The sequence below is a fragment of the Coturnix japonica genome, chromosome 4, assembly GCF_001577835.2.
Source record: "Coturnix japonica isolate 7356 chromosome 4, Coturnix japonica 2.1, whole genome shotgun sequence".
Taxonomy (NCBI): Eukaryota; Metazoa; Chordata; class Aves; order Galliformes; family Phasianidae; genus Coturnix; species Coturnix japonica.
The window spans coordinates 74,646,363-74,665,590 of NC_029519.1; the positions used below are offsets into that span (position 1 = coordinate 74,646,363).

The 19,228-nt window shown below is 39.5% G+C and overlaps 1 protein-coding gene across 3 annotated transcripts in view; it reads right to left on the minus strand.

Moving 5' to 3' along the window:
• The window catches only part of GRK4 (G protein-coupled receptor kinase 4), a 32,174-nt gene extending 12,956 nt beyond the window's left edge, over positions 1 to 19,218 (minus strand). The window contains exons 1-9 of one of the 3 annotated variants that reach the window (XR_004306919.1): positions 18,938 to 19,217; positions 9,087 to 9,173; positions 8,374 to 8,486; positions 4,771 to 4,848; positions 3,671 to 3,771; positions 2,321 to 2,413; positions 1,761 to 1,824; positions 881 to 1,021; positions 325 to 515 (exon numbers count right to left, since the gene is read on the minus strand). Coding sequence is in view for 2 of the 3 variants with exons in the window: in XM_032444081.1 (XP_032299972.1) it covers positions 325 to 515; positions 881 to 1,021; positions 1,761 to 1,824; positions 2,321 to 2,413; positions 3,671 to 3,771; positions 4,771 to 4,848; positions 8,374 to 8,486; positions 9,087 to 9,173; positions 18,938 to 18,989 (920 nt within the window). In the remaining variant the exon portion in view is untranslated. Of the gene's footprint in view, positions 1 to 324; positions 516 to 880; positions 1,022 to 1,760; positions 1,825 to 2,320; positions 2,414 to 3,670; positions 3,772 to 4,770; positions 4,849 to 8,373; positions 8,487 to 9,086; positions 9,174 to 18,937 lie in introns of all 3 variants that reach the window. The other 2 variants (XM_032444081.1, XM_015862831.2) reach the window with 2 other exon arrangements.
• Between the last annotated feature and the right edge of the window lie 10 nt (positions 19,219 to 19,228).

The window sequence follows — 19,228 nt, forward strand, 5'->3', positions numbered from 1 at the left end:
ATTTTAGAGCGGATATGCAATGGCATGTTCTGAAAATGAATTTATTTATTTGTATTGATAATAAATTTGGTTTACCTATCATAATATTCTATCCCTTTGCAATTGTTTTTAATGTTTTAAGATATATCAATATATCAGGGCTGGAATAAACAGTAAGATCAAAAGTAACAATAGTAATTATGAAGGACACATCAAAAACACTATTACATTTTTTTTCTTCTTTTACTATGAAGTACAAGCTCATTTTAACACATAATAATTTGTACGTTCAATGCTGAACAGACGTGGTGATGCCAAGGTATGATTCCTGAAGATTGTACTGACCTGTAAACAATTCTCTCCCTCTGCAGATCCTCCAGACCACAGCACAGTTCTGCAGCATAAAACAAAGCTCTTTCCTCCTCAAAACCCGGGTTTCCCATGTTGTAGATGTGAAACTTCAAATCCCCTCCATTCATTATGGTTAACACTAAACACAGGGCATCTTTTGTTTCATATGTATAGGATAAACTAACCTAAAAAGAGCATAGAAGGAGATTACAACCATTATTTACCCGAACTCTGATACATTTCTCAGTTCCTTTTTCCAATATAAGCAAAATATGAAGACATTTTAAAAAAAGCAAATATGTATAAACCAGCAGAGAACTGTTACTGTCAACTGCTACACCTTAAGCAGTCCACCTATTAAAAACTGTGCACAGAACTGTTCACTATCACACACAACACATTCTGGTTATTACACTACTCATTTACCTTTGCAGTCACACATTCTCAAAATCAATTACAAAATGTCATGTCCATAAGCCCCTGAAAAGACTGAAACTGGGAAACAATGCAATACAAACTTTCAAGAACAAGATTAGAAGTAGATACTTACTACAAACCTACTATTCACTTTTTCCAGGATTCTTTTTTCATTCAGGGCCATTGATTCTCCTTTCCTCTTCTTTATTCTCTTTTTTTCTAGCTTCTTACAAGCATACATTTTTCCTGTTGCGCGTACTTGACAAGCACACACCTAGAAAGGTGAGGGAAGCACATAAGAGACATTAACTTTACATACATACACACACACCAAAATTTATTCTGCCTTTTTTTTCCCCAAGCCTTTAAATGATCTCAGAAAAATGAAGGGCCTTTAAGTATCAGTAAAGTAATTATACCCACAAAATAACTTAAGAAGGTCATAAAAGCTATAACAGAATTGGGAAAGAAAGAAGATTATGCAGGAGCCAACACTTTTTACTGAGGTTGAACAGTTCAGTAAAACTACAGAACTTGTGTTGATGGAACTCTTTACTGTGGAAACTGCAGGACCGAGGATTAACATCCACACCATATTCAAGCGTAAGAAAGGTTTATTTAGTAATTGTTCTGGACAAAGATACATTTGTAGCATTTAGGAAAAAAAACAAAAACAAAACAGTACCTTATAAACAGAATGAGATAAATCTAGATTTCCACATCGAGTTCAGGAACATAACTCATAATTACTAAGTAGGAACAAAACTGTACTCTCATGACCAAAAAGAATTTTTAACAAAATTAATTATGGCAATAGTCGGGAAGGTTTCCTCCAGAACTGTGCATGACCTACAGTACTGAGACTAGTGCATTAAAACAAAGTGTTCTGGATCAATGACAGTTCACCAATTGATGTCAAAATTTAGATTGTTAGAGACAAGAGTTAAGAAACCTGCTTTTCCTCTCTATTAACCTTTAAGGATGGCCTTACAGAAAAATACCTCTGTACTAACCTCTCCAAATCCACCTTTGCCAAGTACTCGGTAATGCCTAAACGTGTGTTTGGTTACTGGCTGCCTGATAAGAAAGAAACAATTAATGCAACAAGAATTTTAAGAATTTGCAAACCCCCTTCCACCCGAACATCTGTCTTCAATTTGTTTGTCCTGTTCTTTAACATCTGGCTGAATAACAGTTGCCTTGACTTCATGAAGATAGCATTGTAATAAATATTATTCAAAGTGAGAGCAGTGTTCTGACTGGAAACATGGGTTCCCTTCTGTAAGTAAATACTAATTAAACCAAATATGGAGCTAACTGCTCACATTAGTTCCCTATATTGGTATCCCACTGCATATTTGACAATTAATTTGCATTATTTTAAATAAATCAACTGCATAAAGACTCTTGAATGGATACTTCAGCTAGAGCATAGACTCTTCCACTGTCCCCTCAGAGTTACCCTTGAAGTCCTTCAGATCAGGATTTTTCTAACAGGCATTGTGTACCAAGCAGAACAGTTCAGAAAGCCAAACAGAATTATAATGTAAAAACTATTTAAAAATACACTTACTTCTCCAGCCATTTCCACTGTAAGAACCGGGAAAAATATACACTTTCTTGGTAAGCTTCAAAAGGTCTCCTGCTTAGGTACTCGTGGACAATTCTAGCAAGAGGAAAATAAAGTCAGATAAACTGAAAAACTGCTGATCAGTGTAGCGGTAGGAAAAGTGTCACTGCACTTACTGGTGGTTTTAACCTAGATGTCTCAAAGTGAGCTGCAATCAGAAAACTATTCCTTACCAGAACACTAGTAAATGCCAAAATAGCTGTTATATACAGTAATCAGGAAGTTTAACCATTGTATTCACATTCACTGTCTTCAAGTCCACCTACACATCAGCCAACCAGTAGCTATGCAATGCAATTATGTCCCAACAAATACAATCTCTGAAAGGTATTTATAGGAAAGGAGCTACAAGATTTTATACATACTTTGGAACTGGATAAGTTTCACTCTATGGTTTGAAATTGAAATACTAAATAACACATGTAAACTTGAATGCCATATATCTTTATTCTTCCCCCTCTTAAACTAAGCACACCACAGTAATTAGGAAGACAAGTCATTCAAACCATATGCAGACATTTATTGGACAGCAGAAAGGGAAAGACATGTTTTAGTAGGTGTTCTGACACATCCCCTTCAACCCTCTAATCTCAGGTGGTTATAAAGTACACTTATTTTTGTTGCCACGGTGATGACCCAAGCAGTGACAAAACATGTTGTAAGCCTTCAGACGTGATCAAGCATGCCTTGAAAAACCAGTAATATTAGAAACATGAAGGCTTTCAGAAGACATGCAACACTGGTAAACAGGTATCGTTCCTCCAAGAAAAGCCTTCGCTACTTCAGCTGTGTGAAATGTTGATGCACGATTTCAGAACAAAGCCTGTGTGTGATAATTATCATACTCAGTCCCCTAATCAGCCATGTTAATGGAAGAATAATTAACCTGTTTTCCAGAACCATGAATTGTCTAACGCTGATCCCAAACCTCTCGTGCCAATTTACAACTTTATTCTTTAAAAGTGTTTTCATCATGGAAGAGTGCACACTCAAAAGTAAAAGATATAATGATGAAATACCATTCTAACTTAGAGAATACTTACATGTTAACAGATAAAACAACATTAGATCTTCATGAGACTTAAGTATAAATAGCATTAAGAAAATAGCTCTTCAAAAAAAGTGAATAATTTACAGAGGAAACAGTCCTTTTAATGAATCTGTTTCAAATTTCTCACCTACACTCATGTCTGAGACACAATTCAGGAAGTAATAATTTCACCTTCCACCTGTCTCAGGAACACAAATTCACCTTGTGTTACTAAAACAGAGTACTAAACATTTTTAACCTACCTAGTACAATCCACAAAAAGATCTTTAGAAGGGTTCTCTTCCAGTCTTGCTTTACATTCATTTACTGTTTCCTGAGGTATTTCTGGCAAGTGTGCTGCAGACTTAACATAATTAAAAAGAACAGTAAACAAGAAAAGGCAACAATAAAAGCAATATTGCAACTAATAGAATGAGTAAAGGGAAAAGAGAAGGACTACTTTGGCTGACAAGGAAACTAAGAAAGTGAACTTCTTTTTTGCTTGCCATTTAATAACTGCAATAACATTCGATGCATTTCTCTTTCAATAACCAGAGAAACAAGCTGTGCTATAATGCAATTTTCTTTTTCTTTTGATAGGTCTACCACCACAGAAGTTAGTTATCTATTTGCTTTGGAAGGATGGAAAGGAAAGAAAAGAAACACCAAATCTGGGACATGATTTCAAACCAGCCCAAAATGTTTTTCACCAAAATAGCATGTGAACTATGGTAGTCCTAAAGACACTTTTTTGAGGGGATATGGTAAACTTGGAATCTGCTTTTAAAGCAGCACAAAAGGTATCAATGTGGGGCAAGGCCTCACAAAGTCAGGTGATGTGTTTTTTTTTTTTAACGTTCTTTTTCTGCTTCCTTGCATGGAGATCATTTTGATCTAATTATTAGCATATATTAAATCAGATTTTTTTTAATGGCGTGTTCTCTGATGTATGATGGAGGCTTTTCTGTTGATATGTAATTGCACATTTGCTTTCTCTGTTAGTTTCTTCTGCTACTCTTACTTTGGCCCTCTTGAACAACCCTAAGCAGGGTTGTTAAGCCTATTTTAGATGCTGAACAATGTTGCTGTATGTTTAAAAAAAAAACAAAAACATACTTAACAGCAGTATTTTAATTTGAAAATATGGGAGTAATCCATAATGGCTATAATTGTGAAAGCAGGGACTGGTCAAGTTTTCAACTCAAGCTGGTAAGTTTCACAATTTCAGAAAGCCAAAAATTGGACTAATGAAAATTAAAAGTCAATTTACTAGCAAACAAAGCAATTACTTGGGTGTCTTGTCTGCCAGAAGTTTGCAGCACATTCACAATGTATCTGGTGCAGTATTTCACAATATACTTACCCCATTAGTGAAGTAGGTCTCTAAGACTTTCAGGCCGCAGTCTATACGCTTTTCATCTGAAGATACCTCATATTCTGCCTATGAGAATAGAATAACATTATTTTCAGTGTCTTTTACATTATGCTAGGTCTATTTTATAGTGAATAAGAAAAGCTACCAGTATAATGGGAAATAAAGGATCCCATTTAATTTATTCCACAGGTAACTAATCTTGGAAAGAAAAATATCATAATACTAGTACTGAAAATCTGCAAGGACTGTCTAACAATTAATAATCTTAAGAAGTAATCTAGAAGCAGACATCAGAAGTTACAACACTTAAAAATAACACAGAATGCCGGGAAAGATTAATTGGAACATAATCTCAAACAGCAACCTGTGTTATCTTGGTAGGCTGAGCCAGCTCAAAGCTTATTTCAGATCTCTAAATGTGAAAGCATACACTTAAAAGAAAATACAGTAGGCATCCAGAATGGAGGACTGCATCATACATAACCACAGCCTATTAGGACACTCATTAAAAATCAACAATCATTAAAAGCCTCAGAGTAAGTTCCAAGTGATTGAGCTAATCAGTGAAAAAGAACTTATAAGTTATATACCTTTTTAAAGCATCCATAAAGTAAAAACGACAGTTCAAGAACAAAAAAAAAACCGAAACCCATCATACTGGAAATAAGAGTGTCCTTCAACTTCATTTCTGCAATCAATCAGCTAACCCACATTGACTCACTATAAAGCCATCAGAATCACCTTCTGATGAGACACTATGGTACCAGCTAATTCAATACAACATTTGAATCCAAAACAACTGCAAGCCAATGGTTCTGCTACTTGAATTTCACAACATTCAGTCTAACAGTAAGGAATTCTTCCTTAACTACCAAATAAGCTTAACTTTTCCGACCTGCTACTCAACCACAGCACTTTCAACATTTTCAGTTATGCTAATACCATTGAAATTCTGTTTTCACCATATATTGTAATTTAAAAGGAAGTTGGAGAGACTTGTCAGCTAACCTCTGTTACTCACACAGCTTGAGAGGGAAGTCTGAGTTGCTATTCCATTCTTATTCATACTTGAGTAACCTTGTCCCCAGCTAGTGAAATGAGTCACTAGATGATTGGATAACTCATTCTCCCTTTGAATTTGTTAGTTTTATTCAACGATTTCACAACCCTTCTTTCTGCGAAGCCACAAGCTTACTCCAGACTTCAAGGTCACACCTTCCCAAGAGTCAAAGCTTGCCAATCTTAGTACTCAAAGCATGCAGACAAAGTACCACTTTGATTCTGTCATTTTGGCCTCCTAAAATACACTTGCATCTGAAATCATTTGGCTTCATACGAGAGAATTAGAAAATTCTTTCAATTAATATGCCAGACTCAGAACTGTCTATTCACTTTTAAGTCAGAAATTTTGTTCTTAAAAGGATTAAATCTAAAATTCAAAAAAAAGGGGAAAAAATATAACAAAAATGACTCACAAAAACAAAATATCCCCACAAGTGGCACAACCTGAGATAAATCTCCACAGCTGTAATGCTCCCCTTTGAAAAAACAAAACAAATGAACAAATGGAAGTTAAAAGTCCAGAAAATAACATCAAGGATTTTATCAATATTTCAGGGATCATCCAGAAGAGACAGCAGGCACTACATCCCACTCTCTTGACCAAGAAAGCAATCTAGCTTTCAGATCATGAGACTGAGATTAGAGGTTATCTTAGATCTTCCAAGACTTCTCTTTTCAATGATTCCCAAGTTGTGTTTTTCTTCACTATGATTTGTCAAATGGAAGTTTGAAAAAGGAAAAGCAAATCACAAAGTCATCCCTTACATCAGATTATCTCAGCCATGTCAGACTTTGTTACATTCACAAGAGCATTACAATCCACAGGCACATTAAAACTACTCGGAGTATTAAATTAGTGTAAAGCACAGTTACTTCTTTGAAACAATTTCACCTGGAAAAAATGGTATGTGCTAAGCAAAGACAATCGTGCCTTACAGACATCACGTTTTTTTTCCCTTTTAATACTGCTTAAGATTCTGCTATGCCTTATATAAGCAACATCTAGGGATTAAAAGCATGTACAGGTCTTGTAGCAATAATATTACATCCACATTTGTCAGTGCTCTCCCTACTGTGTGCTGCCCATCAAAGGCTCCTGTTTATGTACATCTAACAATATTTAGCTCCACTGCTCTGGACTTCCATTTAATTAATTCATTCTATGTATACCACTGACAAATTGGTCTCTGAAATTTGGTGCTAGAAACTGCTGCTGTCACAAACTTATGGTGAAATGTACCTGGAATGTAAGCCTAATTGGACAAAAACTCATTGACCAGAGGAAAACAGTTGCTACTGTCAATCATCATAAAGAATGAAAATAAGATATTTAATCCAATCAAGTAAAAAGTATTGTTTGAGATTCCAAAAATGAAAACGAATACCAAATGACCATAAATAGAGAGCAGTTCTACTTCTCATTTCACACCAAAAGGTTCTTTATGCTGAAAAAGTGTCTAAGCCTACACTGCCGTGAAAGAAGGTAGATATGGAGGCACAGCAATAATTTAACGTGCTTCCTCACACCCTGCATCTTTCAGGATCATCTCACATTCTAAGAGTGTAAATTGTTACGTAAGTAAGCAGCAGTGCTACCCTACTTCTATCTACTTCAGTCATTCGGTCCCTGAACATAGATTAGAACAAAATTGAAAAGTTGTTATTTTGACAGCAATCTCAATTTCATATTGTATTTCACAGATTAAACTATGAAGGAGAACAGACTAAATGCTCTTATCTATTATACACTCTTCTCCTAAGGACAGTTGTATACCTGCATACTCTTCTCATTGCTTTCTCCTTCCCCATGTGGATGTAGTTTGAGGTTTGTTCTTTTGTTTTTTAACCAAACATGGTTGTGGACACACTTCCTCTTTCCCCTCATTCTTTAAAGTTAGACACCAAGATGCAGACGTATCAAGCCAAAACACTTCCTTTTCCTTGCTCTCTAGAATTTTATTTCCCTCCTTCCACATTTCCCAAGATACCCACCTCCATATATTTTACAGTCAGCATTGTCTGACCAGCCTCGGGCTTCCATGGCAGTAGCAACATTTTCGAGTTTGCGTAATGTAAGTTACACTTATTATAGACACATCCTTTTAGGTTCAAGTAGACATCAGCATGCAGACATCAAGTAGACATCACGCCTATACTTCTTACCATGCCAAAACTGCAGAGGTTTTAGAGCAAACAATTTCCTTTCTGCTAGGTGGCTTTTCTCAGCTGTCTCTCCTATCTTGAGCATCACCAGAATACTTTCTGGTGGTGCAGACTGACAAACAGAAGACTGCGATGCTGTATAAGCATCACATGGATAATACTGAAGTGTGCCTTTCGAACAGTGTTTTGATCACAAATCGAAAACATAGGATGTAAAGCTACTACAAAAATAAAGTTTGAATTTTTGTATGAATTTTGGCTGAGATGGAATTGATTTATGTCCAAAAAAAAAAAACAAACCAAAAAACCCAAAACTAATCACCAAACTTTTTTATTTATATATACATCTATGTTCTCACTGCTTACCACTGCATCCAGAAATTCAATGCATCTTTTCAAGTCTGGTCTGGAATCACAAAACTGCCTGAAGAGAAGTCTTCCTATCGGCTGCTTGTCACAAAGCTGGTTATAATCTTTTTCTAAGAAAGAGTTGGGAAATAAATGTTTATCTTTTCCCACAGCAAGATCTTACTCCCATAACAATGACAGCAACCAAAAGAGTTGCAATTATCCCCCAAATATTTAAACATTCCTCCAGGCACATTTGTCTATTACAGACTATTCAGATTTATAAATAACAAAAACTGAATGCTTCATTGAAGTTTCATTCAGGACGAGCTTAGAAATAGAAAATGCTATGAAACAGCAATGCCAAAACAAACAAGACCATTGCAAAGAAGGAATATAGAACAAAACCAGGACAGATTAGAAAATTACTACAAAACTAAGATAAAAAAACAAATAATCTATTCCCATGTCATACAGATTACAATAAAATTTCTTGTTTAGTTCAGTTTCGTAGATTTATCTTTCATGAAGAGTTTCCTTTAAGAAATGCAGAGCTATGATACAGCTTTTATCTTCTCATAAATACTTATTTACAGCTGTGGTGGGGTTTTTTGGTTTGTTTTGGCATTGTTTTTTTTCTAATCTACGTTCAGAGCAAGACAGAAGCCCTCCATTTAACAGCAGCACACTCCTACTCTTCTTTCTCTCACGCTGTTCCACAGGACACTCACCAATTGAGCATCTAATACCTTCACACTGACTAACAGGTGGCAACTTCAGCATCTCCCTCCATTTTTTGCTGCGTCCACTCCGTTTGCCTAGAAGAAAAAAAAAAAAAACGTGAAACCAATGTAAAACAAAACAGCAGAGTATGTTTTGATTCTAGATAGCACTAAATCAGGTTGTTTCTGCTCCGATCTGTCTGACTCATTTCATGTCTAAAAAGAAACCTATCTACAAGGATATCCAAACAAGTAACAAACTTGACAAAGAGAAACTTTTATCTGAACTGAATTTTTTTTCCAACAGGAAGATTTTGCATTCTAACTGTGCATATAAAGAAACTCCCCAAACAAAAGGGAGTATCAACAAATGTTGAGAATTACAAACATCACTAAAGTCAGAAGCAAAAAAAAAAACAACAGTGGGAGTTACGTTTCAGCCTTGGTGAAGAACAGAAACCCTTACGGACATGGGATAAAATAAATATGCCTTAAAATACATTTTTAGATAAACAAGCAGCACTACATTTTCTAACAAGAGCGATGGTAATAATAATAAATCATCAGTGAGAAATGATGGAAGACGTGACAGCAGACAAAACATCACTGTTGTAGTACCCAGGCCTTTTCAATGCTTCAGGTTTCAGCACCAGTATTAAACTGATAAAAAAATATTAAGGAGCTAATGTGTGTTGGAGAACCATTTTCTACATTCAAAGTGGAATCTTACACATCACTTTGACCTGAGAAGGCCAAATGCATTTGCAGAAGATGAGCACGCTTCTCAAAACAGCAGAGACAAACTCGCATACAGGAACAGAACAATTTCTCATTGCAAAACATTTCAACGGAAGACTAATTTTTGCACTACAGGATATTATAAGAGATTTTGTCAAACGATATGGCCAGATGCATTTCCACATGACAGAATAGCAGCAAAAGCACCAAGACTTACTTTCTAACTGCACCAAAGCAATACATACTGTTAACCACAATGGGAGAGAGAGAGGAAGGGAGTTACCCTATGTAACCTGAATAGAAACCAAGCAGCAAACAGTACCGGTAAGTCATTCAGAATTAAATCGTTAGAGAGAAAGGAATTAATACCTTCAGAACAATTAAACAGATATAAGAATGTCCTCTAATTTACATCCGAGTTCCACCAGTGCTGTCAGAGCAGTTCAGAAAGCTGCAGTTTACTGTACCCTCAAACATACTTGATCTTTGCTGAGACCACTGATCATTTTGTTACTGCTGCAACACAACACCCTCAATTCCAAAATCAAAAGATAAGAAGTTAGAAACACAAAACCTTAAAAGCTGGCTTGCAGAGGTTCTTTGAACTGACACTTAGTGCTTAAGAACCTCTCATTTCCTAATATTTCCGCACTGTCATTTCCTAACGTTGCTTTGCAAGTCATTCACCTTCTGAAACACTTTAGAACACAGATATTTATGTGCATAAACATGCAGTACCAGAACGAAAGATAAAGTTGTGACATTACCAGCATCATTAAAACAAACATCTGTCATTTGAACAAAGTATTTTTTACGGTCAAGAAAAAGAGTTCAATATATGGTTGGGAAAAAACAACTCAGAGCACAAAGTGCACTTTTAACAGAACTGAACACAGGCAGAAATCAAAGGATACTAAACACTGACAGCCTGGACACATACATTGAATAGAATACGATAAGGTATGGATTGATCAGGATTGTGAAAAATCATCGTTCAAAAGCATTAACCCGACTTCTAACTGCACCATTCACCATGCCCCAATTATTCTAATGCCCAAATTATGCTAAGAAAGTCTCGTTTGTGCGTGACACAGTATGATAAGTATAGAAGCTAGAAAGATAAACTGACCTAAATTCATACTACTCAGAAAAGTAAAACCAAACTGTGATGCGTGCTTAGTCAAAACCAAACTGAGATATACATGTAAGTCATTTATTGAGGCACGACTAATGAAAAATAGTTCTAAAAGTCGAATTTGCGCATCACACTTCAAATCCAACACAAAAAGAATTGCTACATTTCACCACAAATATTTGGCAAGATGGTCACTATGTGACCTTTATAAACATCGTTCTGCAAGAGACCATACACCCTAATACAGATTTTATCATCTTCTAGAATTAATGGGTAGGGACTTTTTGTAAGGGCATGTAGTAACAGCGTGAAGGGAAATGGCTTTAAATTGGAAGAGGACAGATTTAAAGTAGATATAAGAATGAAATTATTTACTGTGAGGGTGGTGAGACATTGCAACAGGTTGTCCAGAGAGGCTGCGGATGTCCCCTCCTTGGGAGCATTCAAAACCCGGCTGGATGGGGCTGTGAGCAACCTGCTCTAGAGGGAGGTGTCTCTGCCCATAGCAGGGGGTTGGAACTAGATGATCTTAAAGGTCCCTTCCAACATAAACCATTCTGTGATTCAATAGAGTAATAGTTAATGAAGATTAATGATACATTAGAATCGAATGCTTAGTACTATCGAATAAACAAACATGCTTACTCCTTGCTCTGAACTGACCATTCTTAAGATTTAAAGGGGAAAAGAAGGAAAAGTCTTTATGACTCAGTAACATAAAAAGATGCATAGATGCATGCATGGCATCCCCTATAGATAAGATCACCACTTCTGGTAAATGCTATGGAATAAGTAACAAAAATAAATAAAGCAAGAAAGAAAAGCAAAACCATTTTCCCATTTCTGAGGCAGTTTAAAACAAGTGTCAAATCAAATAACAGTTGTGGTTTTTAAGAGTGTCTTCACATTGATTTCAGAGCTTCCTTTTAGGACCTTGCTCTAGAAGAAAGCCCAACACAGCAGCAAGAAAGCCATTAGATCAGCCTGCTTTATGGCTGACCCACGTGTTTCAGATGAATTACCACTCTTTCTCTTTCAGATGCAAGTTGCACATCGTTCTGGCCATCAATTACAGCGACTCATCTTTTATAAAAAGAAGGGTGGATGCAGCAACACAGCAGCACAATGAGGAAACATTACATTTGCATTTTCATGTACATAAGTAGTAACTTGTTTTCTCCTACACTACTTACTTGTTAGGGCTAGAATTTCAGCGTTTACCTCTTCACGTGTTTTTTGCCTCTTAAGAAATGCATTATAAAATCAGTTAGTTATATGAAAATTAATTTGCTTTCATTTTCTCAACTTTTTCTTTTTTTAAATCTTCAAAGCAACAGCTGAACACATAAGGCAGTTGGCTTATTATTTATAAACAAAAATGATTGCAAAAATAAAAGAACCTGCTGCAGCAAAACAAAGCAATGTGGTGTGGAAATACATTAAGACAATTAAGAACATTCTTCAGGTCACTGGGTAGACTTGCCTCTTACAGACAAGATCTGCGCTGAGGCTTCCATTTGACTGAGCACAGTGCTCGCTGAACAGCCTGCCTTCCTTGAGACAGAGATAGAAAGCTTGGATTCTGTCCTACAGAACAAAGATTACGAGGAGTATTGTCCTATCTTTGGCTAACCAAAGTACACAGACCGTATGTGGTAAGATTCAGCGACGAGCTCATTGCCACTGATATTCTACCACTGAGCTGCTCAGCTGCCGCCCAGCTTCAGCTTCCCAGCCTGCAAAGGACAAGCAAAGCATCTCTGTGGTTGAGAAGCACACAGCTATGCGGCACCAGGGGTGTGATTGCTACAACACCATTCTTGCAAAACTCATTCCACAAACCAGATTGTCAGATACTGGCTAAGAAATTCCTGCTGGGTCACACCCAGATGAACTCCGAGAGCACAGAACTACACTAAGGACCGCAGCGAGCCCTCAGCGCTATAAATCATTTAAGCAGTTCAATGGAAAATGACAAAAAACAAAACCAAACCTGATGTGGAAGCTCTACATCAGCTACAGCAAGATGAGTGAGAACAACCCAGGTACATACTGGGTAATAAGCCTGTCCCACAGCAAGTTGCAGGCAAGTTTCCTACAAGACTTTAAACTGCTGTGAACTCAGATCCCCTCCTACTCACAGCTGCATCTTCCTCCAAACAGTTTATGCAAAGGATTGAAGCCTTTCACTAAAGAATCAAAATACTCAAGCTCAATGAGGGCCTTGTGCTACCAAGTTGTTTGTAAACACTGCATGCTAATTAATCCACTGCAAGGCATGCCTTTGCTGTGCAAAATTCACCTTGAAGGCACAGAACACCATAGAACTAACAGCTCAGGTCCTCAGATCAGAATGGTAAACACTAAAAGCATAAAAGACTGCTGCTGACTCAGGCTAGGAGGCAAGTACACACACAACATCGCAGTACTTCCTACTGCAGTAGGTCCTTTGCTAAGGAACTGAGGTCTCAGCAAATACAAGTCATTCCACTGCTTAACAACCAGGTTTATCAGAGCAGCATCTTCTACTAAGCTTAAGAAAGGAATAAATGAATAAGGCTTTCTGCATAAATACAATACATGTACCTGGCTGGCTCTTATCTCAGCAAGTGTACTTGAATTGTCCAGCTGAAAACTCAGGTTTCAGGGAGGCACCGAACCCTTTAGCATTATGGAGGCCAAGGCACTTCTAACCACCAATAGAAGGAAAAAACATTAAGTAGATCAGTACATAAACACCTCAAAGATACCTACAGATTGTTACATTATTTAAATATTCTTCACCCATCTGTATTCAAATGCCTTGGGTAAGACTCCAGAGGTAAGAGAGGTAAAGCTTCCTGTCCTCTTGCACAACTGATTGCCAGTGTAGTAACGCTGCAAGCAGCTACAATCACACATATCTAGATGCATATTTTTGCAGCTTGTTTGTATGTAACATCATTTGGAGCTCCCAGTGCTGGAACCACTTGAACTGGTTCTTCTCATAAGCCCTATGTACAATTCCAGCAGTTACATGCACGTTACAGAATGTCAATGCATACATGTTGAACTGCTTCTACCTTTGTTCAGCAAGGATCTATTGAAGTCTTGGACCAACTCAAGTAAATGCAACTAAGCTGAGCTGGAATTTATTCATTTAACCCTGCATTCAAACAATAATGACAGTAAGGAAACTCCAGTTTTACAGACCACTCTCAATGAACAAGGGCTCTTTAACACATTAGTACTCACTCATCTCAGGACTGCATTAAAAGAATCAAAACTCCTTTCAGCAGAGGATGAACCCTGTAGTTACAATTGCCACATGTGAAACAACTCAAGCAGCAGAGTATATCAAGAGACCTCTCATGTTCTGTTTATTTAGTAAGCGTAATTATTTAGATTCCAATATGCCCACATGCATTCTTCACACAGTTCGTTTAATAAAGGACAAAAAGGCAGACATTGTGCATAATTCTGTACAAACACAGGAAGACATGTTTCCTGCCGCAACGAGTTTACAGCAATTTAAAACACAATGCAATAAGGGAGTGCAATAGAACGTAAGAGGCAAATAAGGGAAGAACAGACAAGAATAACAGCAACTGCAAAAACTCGCAGGACTCACATTAAGATCTGCATTTGCTACTGGTGAATGGACTTGAAGAGTGAAGCCCTGGGTATGAACGTGTCTTTGTTCCCCACCTGCCCATACTCCTTGACATATAGCATCTTATATACCCAAACATCAGGTTCAACTCATATTTAATACCGCCCTGACCAGGCCGCTAGAAATGCATTTTCAAATGGATGCAAATAGATCAGGTTCCTCTGAAATGCACTCCTGGCATGGATACCCACATGGAGTCAACTGCCATTGACTTCAAAGGAAGGACGGATCTACCCTCTGGGGGTATCTTTTGGAGATGAGCCCTTCAGGCAATGAAAAAGGAAGGCTCCTGAACTGCTTCAAATATGGATCTCTTTCAAAACATGACATTGCATGAGGGATGCTGAAGTGGGTGTGGGGCTAAAGATTGACGCAGAGGATTTACTGGGAGTGCCTGAAATGGTTGTGAAAAAATAACAACTACCAATATAAAAAAGTGAATATAAAATAAGAAAAATGCTTTTTTGTTGGTTTTTTCCTCACTGAACGTTTCTTTCAGAATAACCTGGTGTCTATTTATTATTTGGCCACGTTTCTGGGATAAATTCTTTAATGTCTTTTCAAATAAATGAAGTTCAAAACCATTTCTGCCAGGATAAAAGGGATGCTTGGATTCCTCTGCTCTAACACAAAATTAAAGTGTACATTGCTATGCACCATTTAGTTAAGACACAAAAATCTGTGTGCAAAAAAAAACAACAAAGGAGACAGTGAAACGCCTTTACAGTTTCATTATCTCACAACTCATACATCACTATCCCTTATCTGCTCTGTATATCTCAGTGCCTGCACGACAGTGCTCCTAAGATCAACTTCAACTTTGCTTTATAATCCCTTGTTGTTTTGTTTATTATTGACTCACTCGTGCTCTTCCACCACAGGATTCACCTTTAGAAGTACTGCTCTCTTCTTCTTTCTCTCATACAGACTTCCCACAAAAAATAAGATAAGCACAGGAGGACTGGGTGTTGTGTATTAGGCCTTCAAATGGGGGCTGGATTAGCACAGAGGATCTCTTATCCCAAGAAAGTGGGACAGGGAATCCCAGAACACCTCACACTCAGCTTTCACCTGGAGGCAAATAGTGCTGCAGGCTCTCAGCTCTCAGCACAAGCAGATCAGCTGGAAGGAGGAGAGAAAAGAAAATCACAGAATGACCTGGGTTGGAAGGGACCTCAAGGATCATGTAGTTCCAACCCCCCTGCCTGGCAGGGCCACCAAACATACACCTTTACTAGATCAGGTTGCCCAGGGCCCCGTCCAACCTGGTCCTGAACACCTCCAAGGACGGGGCATCCACAACCTCCCTGGGCAGCCTGTTCCAGGGCCTAACCACTCTCCTAGTAAAGAACTTCCCCCTAACATCCAACCTAAATCTTCCCTCTTTTAACTTAAAACCATTTCCCCGTGTCCTGCTATTGTCAGCCCTTTCCAAGAGTTTACTCCCCTCGTGGGAGTAAGTTCCCTTCAGGTATTGAAAGGCTGCAATGAGGTCACCCCGCAACCTTCTCTTCTCCAGGCTGAACAAACCCAACTCCCTCAGCCTGTCCTCATAGGGGAGGTGCTCCAGCCCCCTGATCATCTTCCTGTCCCTCCTCTGGACCCTTTCCAAAATCTCCATGTCTTTTTTGTACTGAGGGCTCCACACCTGGACACAGTACAACAGATGGGGCCTCACAAGAGCAGAGTAGAGAGGGACAATCACCTCCCTATCCCTGCTGACCACCTCTCTCCTCATGGAGCCCAGGATCCCATTTGCTTTCCGGGCTGCCAGAGCGCACTGCTGGCTCATGTTGAGTCTTTCGAACTCCCGCTATGGCTCCTGACTCCTCAATCTTTCATCCATAAAGCACCACGGGGCTCTTTGCGTTATCACCAAGACTAGTAGTAAAGATGTACAAAAGTCAATTACTATGAGCCGCTTTTAACATCTGTGTGCATAGCTGGCATTTGATTATTTACCAAGTCATTAAAAGCAGGTAAGTAATCCTCACAGCTTTCCTTCTTCACATAAAGAAGTACTGCTGTTGCTACTGATACACAGGCTTCTATTAAAACAAGTGATTTAAAAAAGCATATGAATTATCTCAGAGAATACCAACGAGAAAACATTCACATTGGGAAGTATAAGTGCCTAAACTAGACAACAGATTTGGGACCACAATAGGGAATGTCAGGTCTGGTTTATGGGCTTGGTTATGATTTGTTTAGATGTGGCACTATTTACCAGGCACTTCTGAGTTGTCATTAAGCCTCTGCCATACCCTCAGCAGATGATAAGTGCTAAACATACTTAATTCAGTTTCCATATTTGCAAAATGAAGATTACATACCTATAGGGCTAAAAACTCAGTAAGATGCTTTCATGGGTACAGTTTTCCCTATTTACTTCATTATGAAGGAATATTAAGTTAGACCATAAAGCCTAAATTAATTCTTTCAGCATGCCCCAGCAACCATAAAATAAGAGCACAGTACTTTCCATCTTATTCCTTTGCTTATACAGTTGAAACACAGGTAAACACTCTTATCAGGTCTTCCACATGCTAAGGAATCACAGAATGACCCAGGTTGGAAGGGACCTCAAGGATCATGTAATTCCAACCCCCCTGCCTGGCAGGGCCACCAAACATACACCTTTACTAGATCAGGTTGCCCAAGGCCCCGTCCAACCTGGTCTTGAACACCTCCAAGGACGGGGCATCCACAATCAGGAGAAGGATTTACTGGTGCGGCTCAAGCCTGTATGTGGAAATCAGTAAAGCTGTTATTTTAACTACTTCAACGAGAAACCAATCAGTCCATGGAGTTTGGGAGCTTCAAAGCCAGAAATAACATTCTTGTGAGCACTTACACAAAAGGCCAATTGGAGGCACACAAGAGTAACAGTTTGCTGCCATTACTTTTATAAGTTTCACGTCAGGTAGAACCGATCCTCGCATCAGCTGCTGTCAGAGTTTCATTTACTTCATTGAAATATCTTGTTTGGTCAGTTCTACCACTGTAATTTACTTTAAACATAGTGAAACCTTAACTAAAGTGGCAACCTGACATTAAGCAGCCACTTAAAAGCTGTCCCAGATTACCACTCCGCTCTTTGTGGTGAGGCTTTGGGCACAGTAAAGCTTCGAGCCAGATTCCACTTTCCCTTCATTTCTCAGATCCCCTTCAATGCAAACTCCAAAGCCAGGCAGCACCACCACAGACATGTACTGTCGGTGGAACCAGCCAAAACATGCCCTCGAATCTGAGGTGGTCTTTTCAGCAAAGGTTGGGAAATAGCCCAAAAAAACTGCGATGGCTGTTCTGGTTTTTAAACCACACTTCAAAGCCAAAAAGTTGATTTTCCTCTCCTGCTGCTTAAGGCAAATTTAACTGGATACACACACATGGCGTAAGTGCCAAACCCATTTAGAGCTGGAGGAACTTGCAAAACATACGGGGGGGAAGATACTGTTGTTCTTACTCACTTTTAAACAGCTCAACTGAACTAATGGGACTTTGCAAGGCAATTAAGAAAAGTAGGATCCGATCCAAAAAGAATATGCACATTTCATAGCTGGAAAACAGACTCCACACTGAGCACAGAGGTAACCTGGAAAGGCTTTGAGTGACCCTTTAATGGACAGTTAATGTGAAAAAGCTGAGGCACAATCATACTTGAGGGCTTTTTCTTTCCTACAACCAAGCGCTAAATGAAGTCTTGTATCTACTAGAAGCAGAGAGAGAAGCCTTCAAGCCAGGGTGCTGTGGGGAAGCGCCTGTCAGCATTAATCCAACGGAAAACAACACACCTAACGTTCCATTAATGCAAAACACAGGCAGCATTCACCGCAGAGAACAACTTCTACAAGATACAACTACGAGGCTCTTCCAGGATAAACCCCAGCCCACTTTTACGCACATACACATCCACAAGTAAAACCGAGAGCTACAGACCAACGGTGCGAACACATCCGGCGAAACCGTGCTCTGAAGCCGGAGCCCGAAGGGAAGAGGAAAGGGTTTGTTTCAGGGAAGGGTTTGCTCCAGGGAAGGGCTTGTTTCAGGGTCGGGTTGGTTCCAGGGTCGGGTTGGTTCCAGGCCCTCAGCCCGGTGCAGGTGCCCGAGGGCAGCTCGGCTCGATGCCGACCCCCGCCCCACCCCACGGGGGTCCCCGCCGCCCTCATCCTCTCCCACCCCCCCTTTCCCTTTCCCCCCCCTCCCCGTCTCCTCCTCCATCACTTCCTCTCCCCTCCGGCCCCTCTTCCCCTCAACTCAGCCCCTCTTCCTCTCCCCGGACGTCCCGCCTCGCCCTCTCCTCACCCTCCTCCTCCCCTCCCCACTCTCACTCACCCTCCCGAGCTTTCAGCAGCACCGTGTTGGCCACGATGTTCTCGATTTCCATGGTCGGGGGCTCCTTCCCCTCAGGGCAGCCGCAATGGAGGCCGGCCCTGCTGCCTCCTTCGCCCCCTCCTCCAGCCCCGCCACCTCCGCGACGCCAAACCGCCGCTCATCCGGCCCCTCGGGACCTCAGCGCCGCTCTCGCCTCTTCCCCATCACCCGCTGCTCGCTCCGGCACCGGGCTCCCCCCTCCCTGAGGGCGGAGGCAACGAGCACGCAGCGCCCGCCCGCCCCCAACATCGC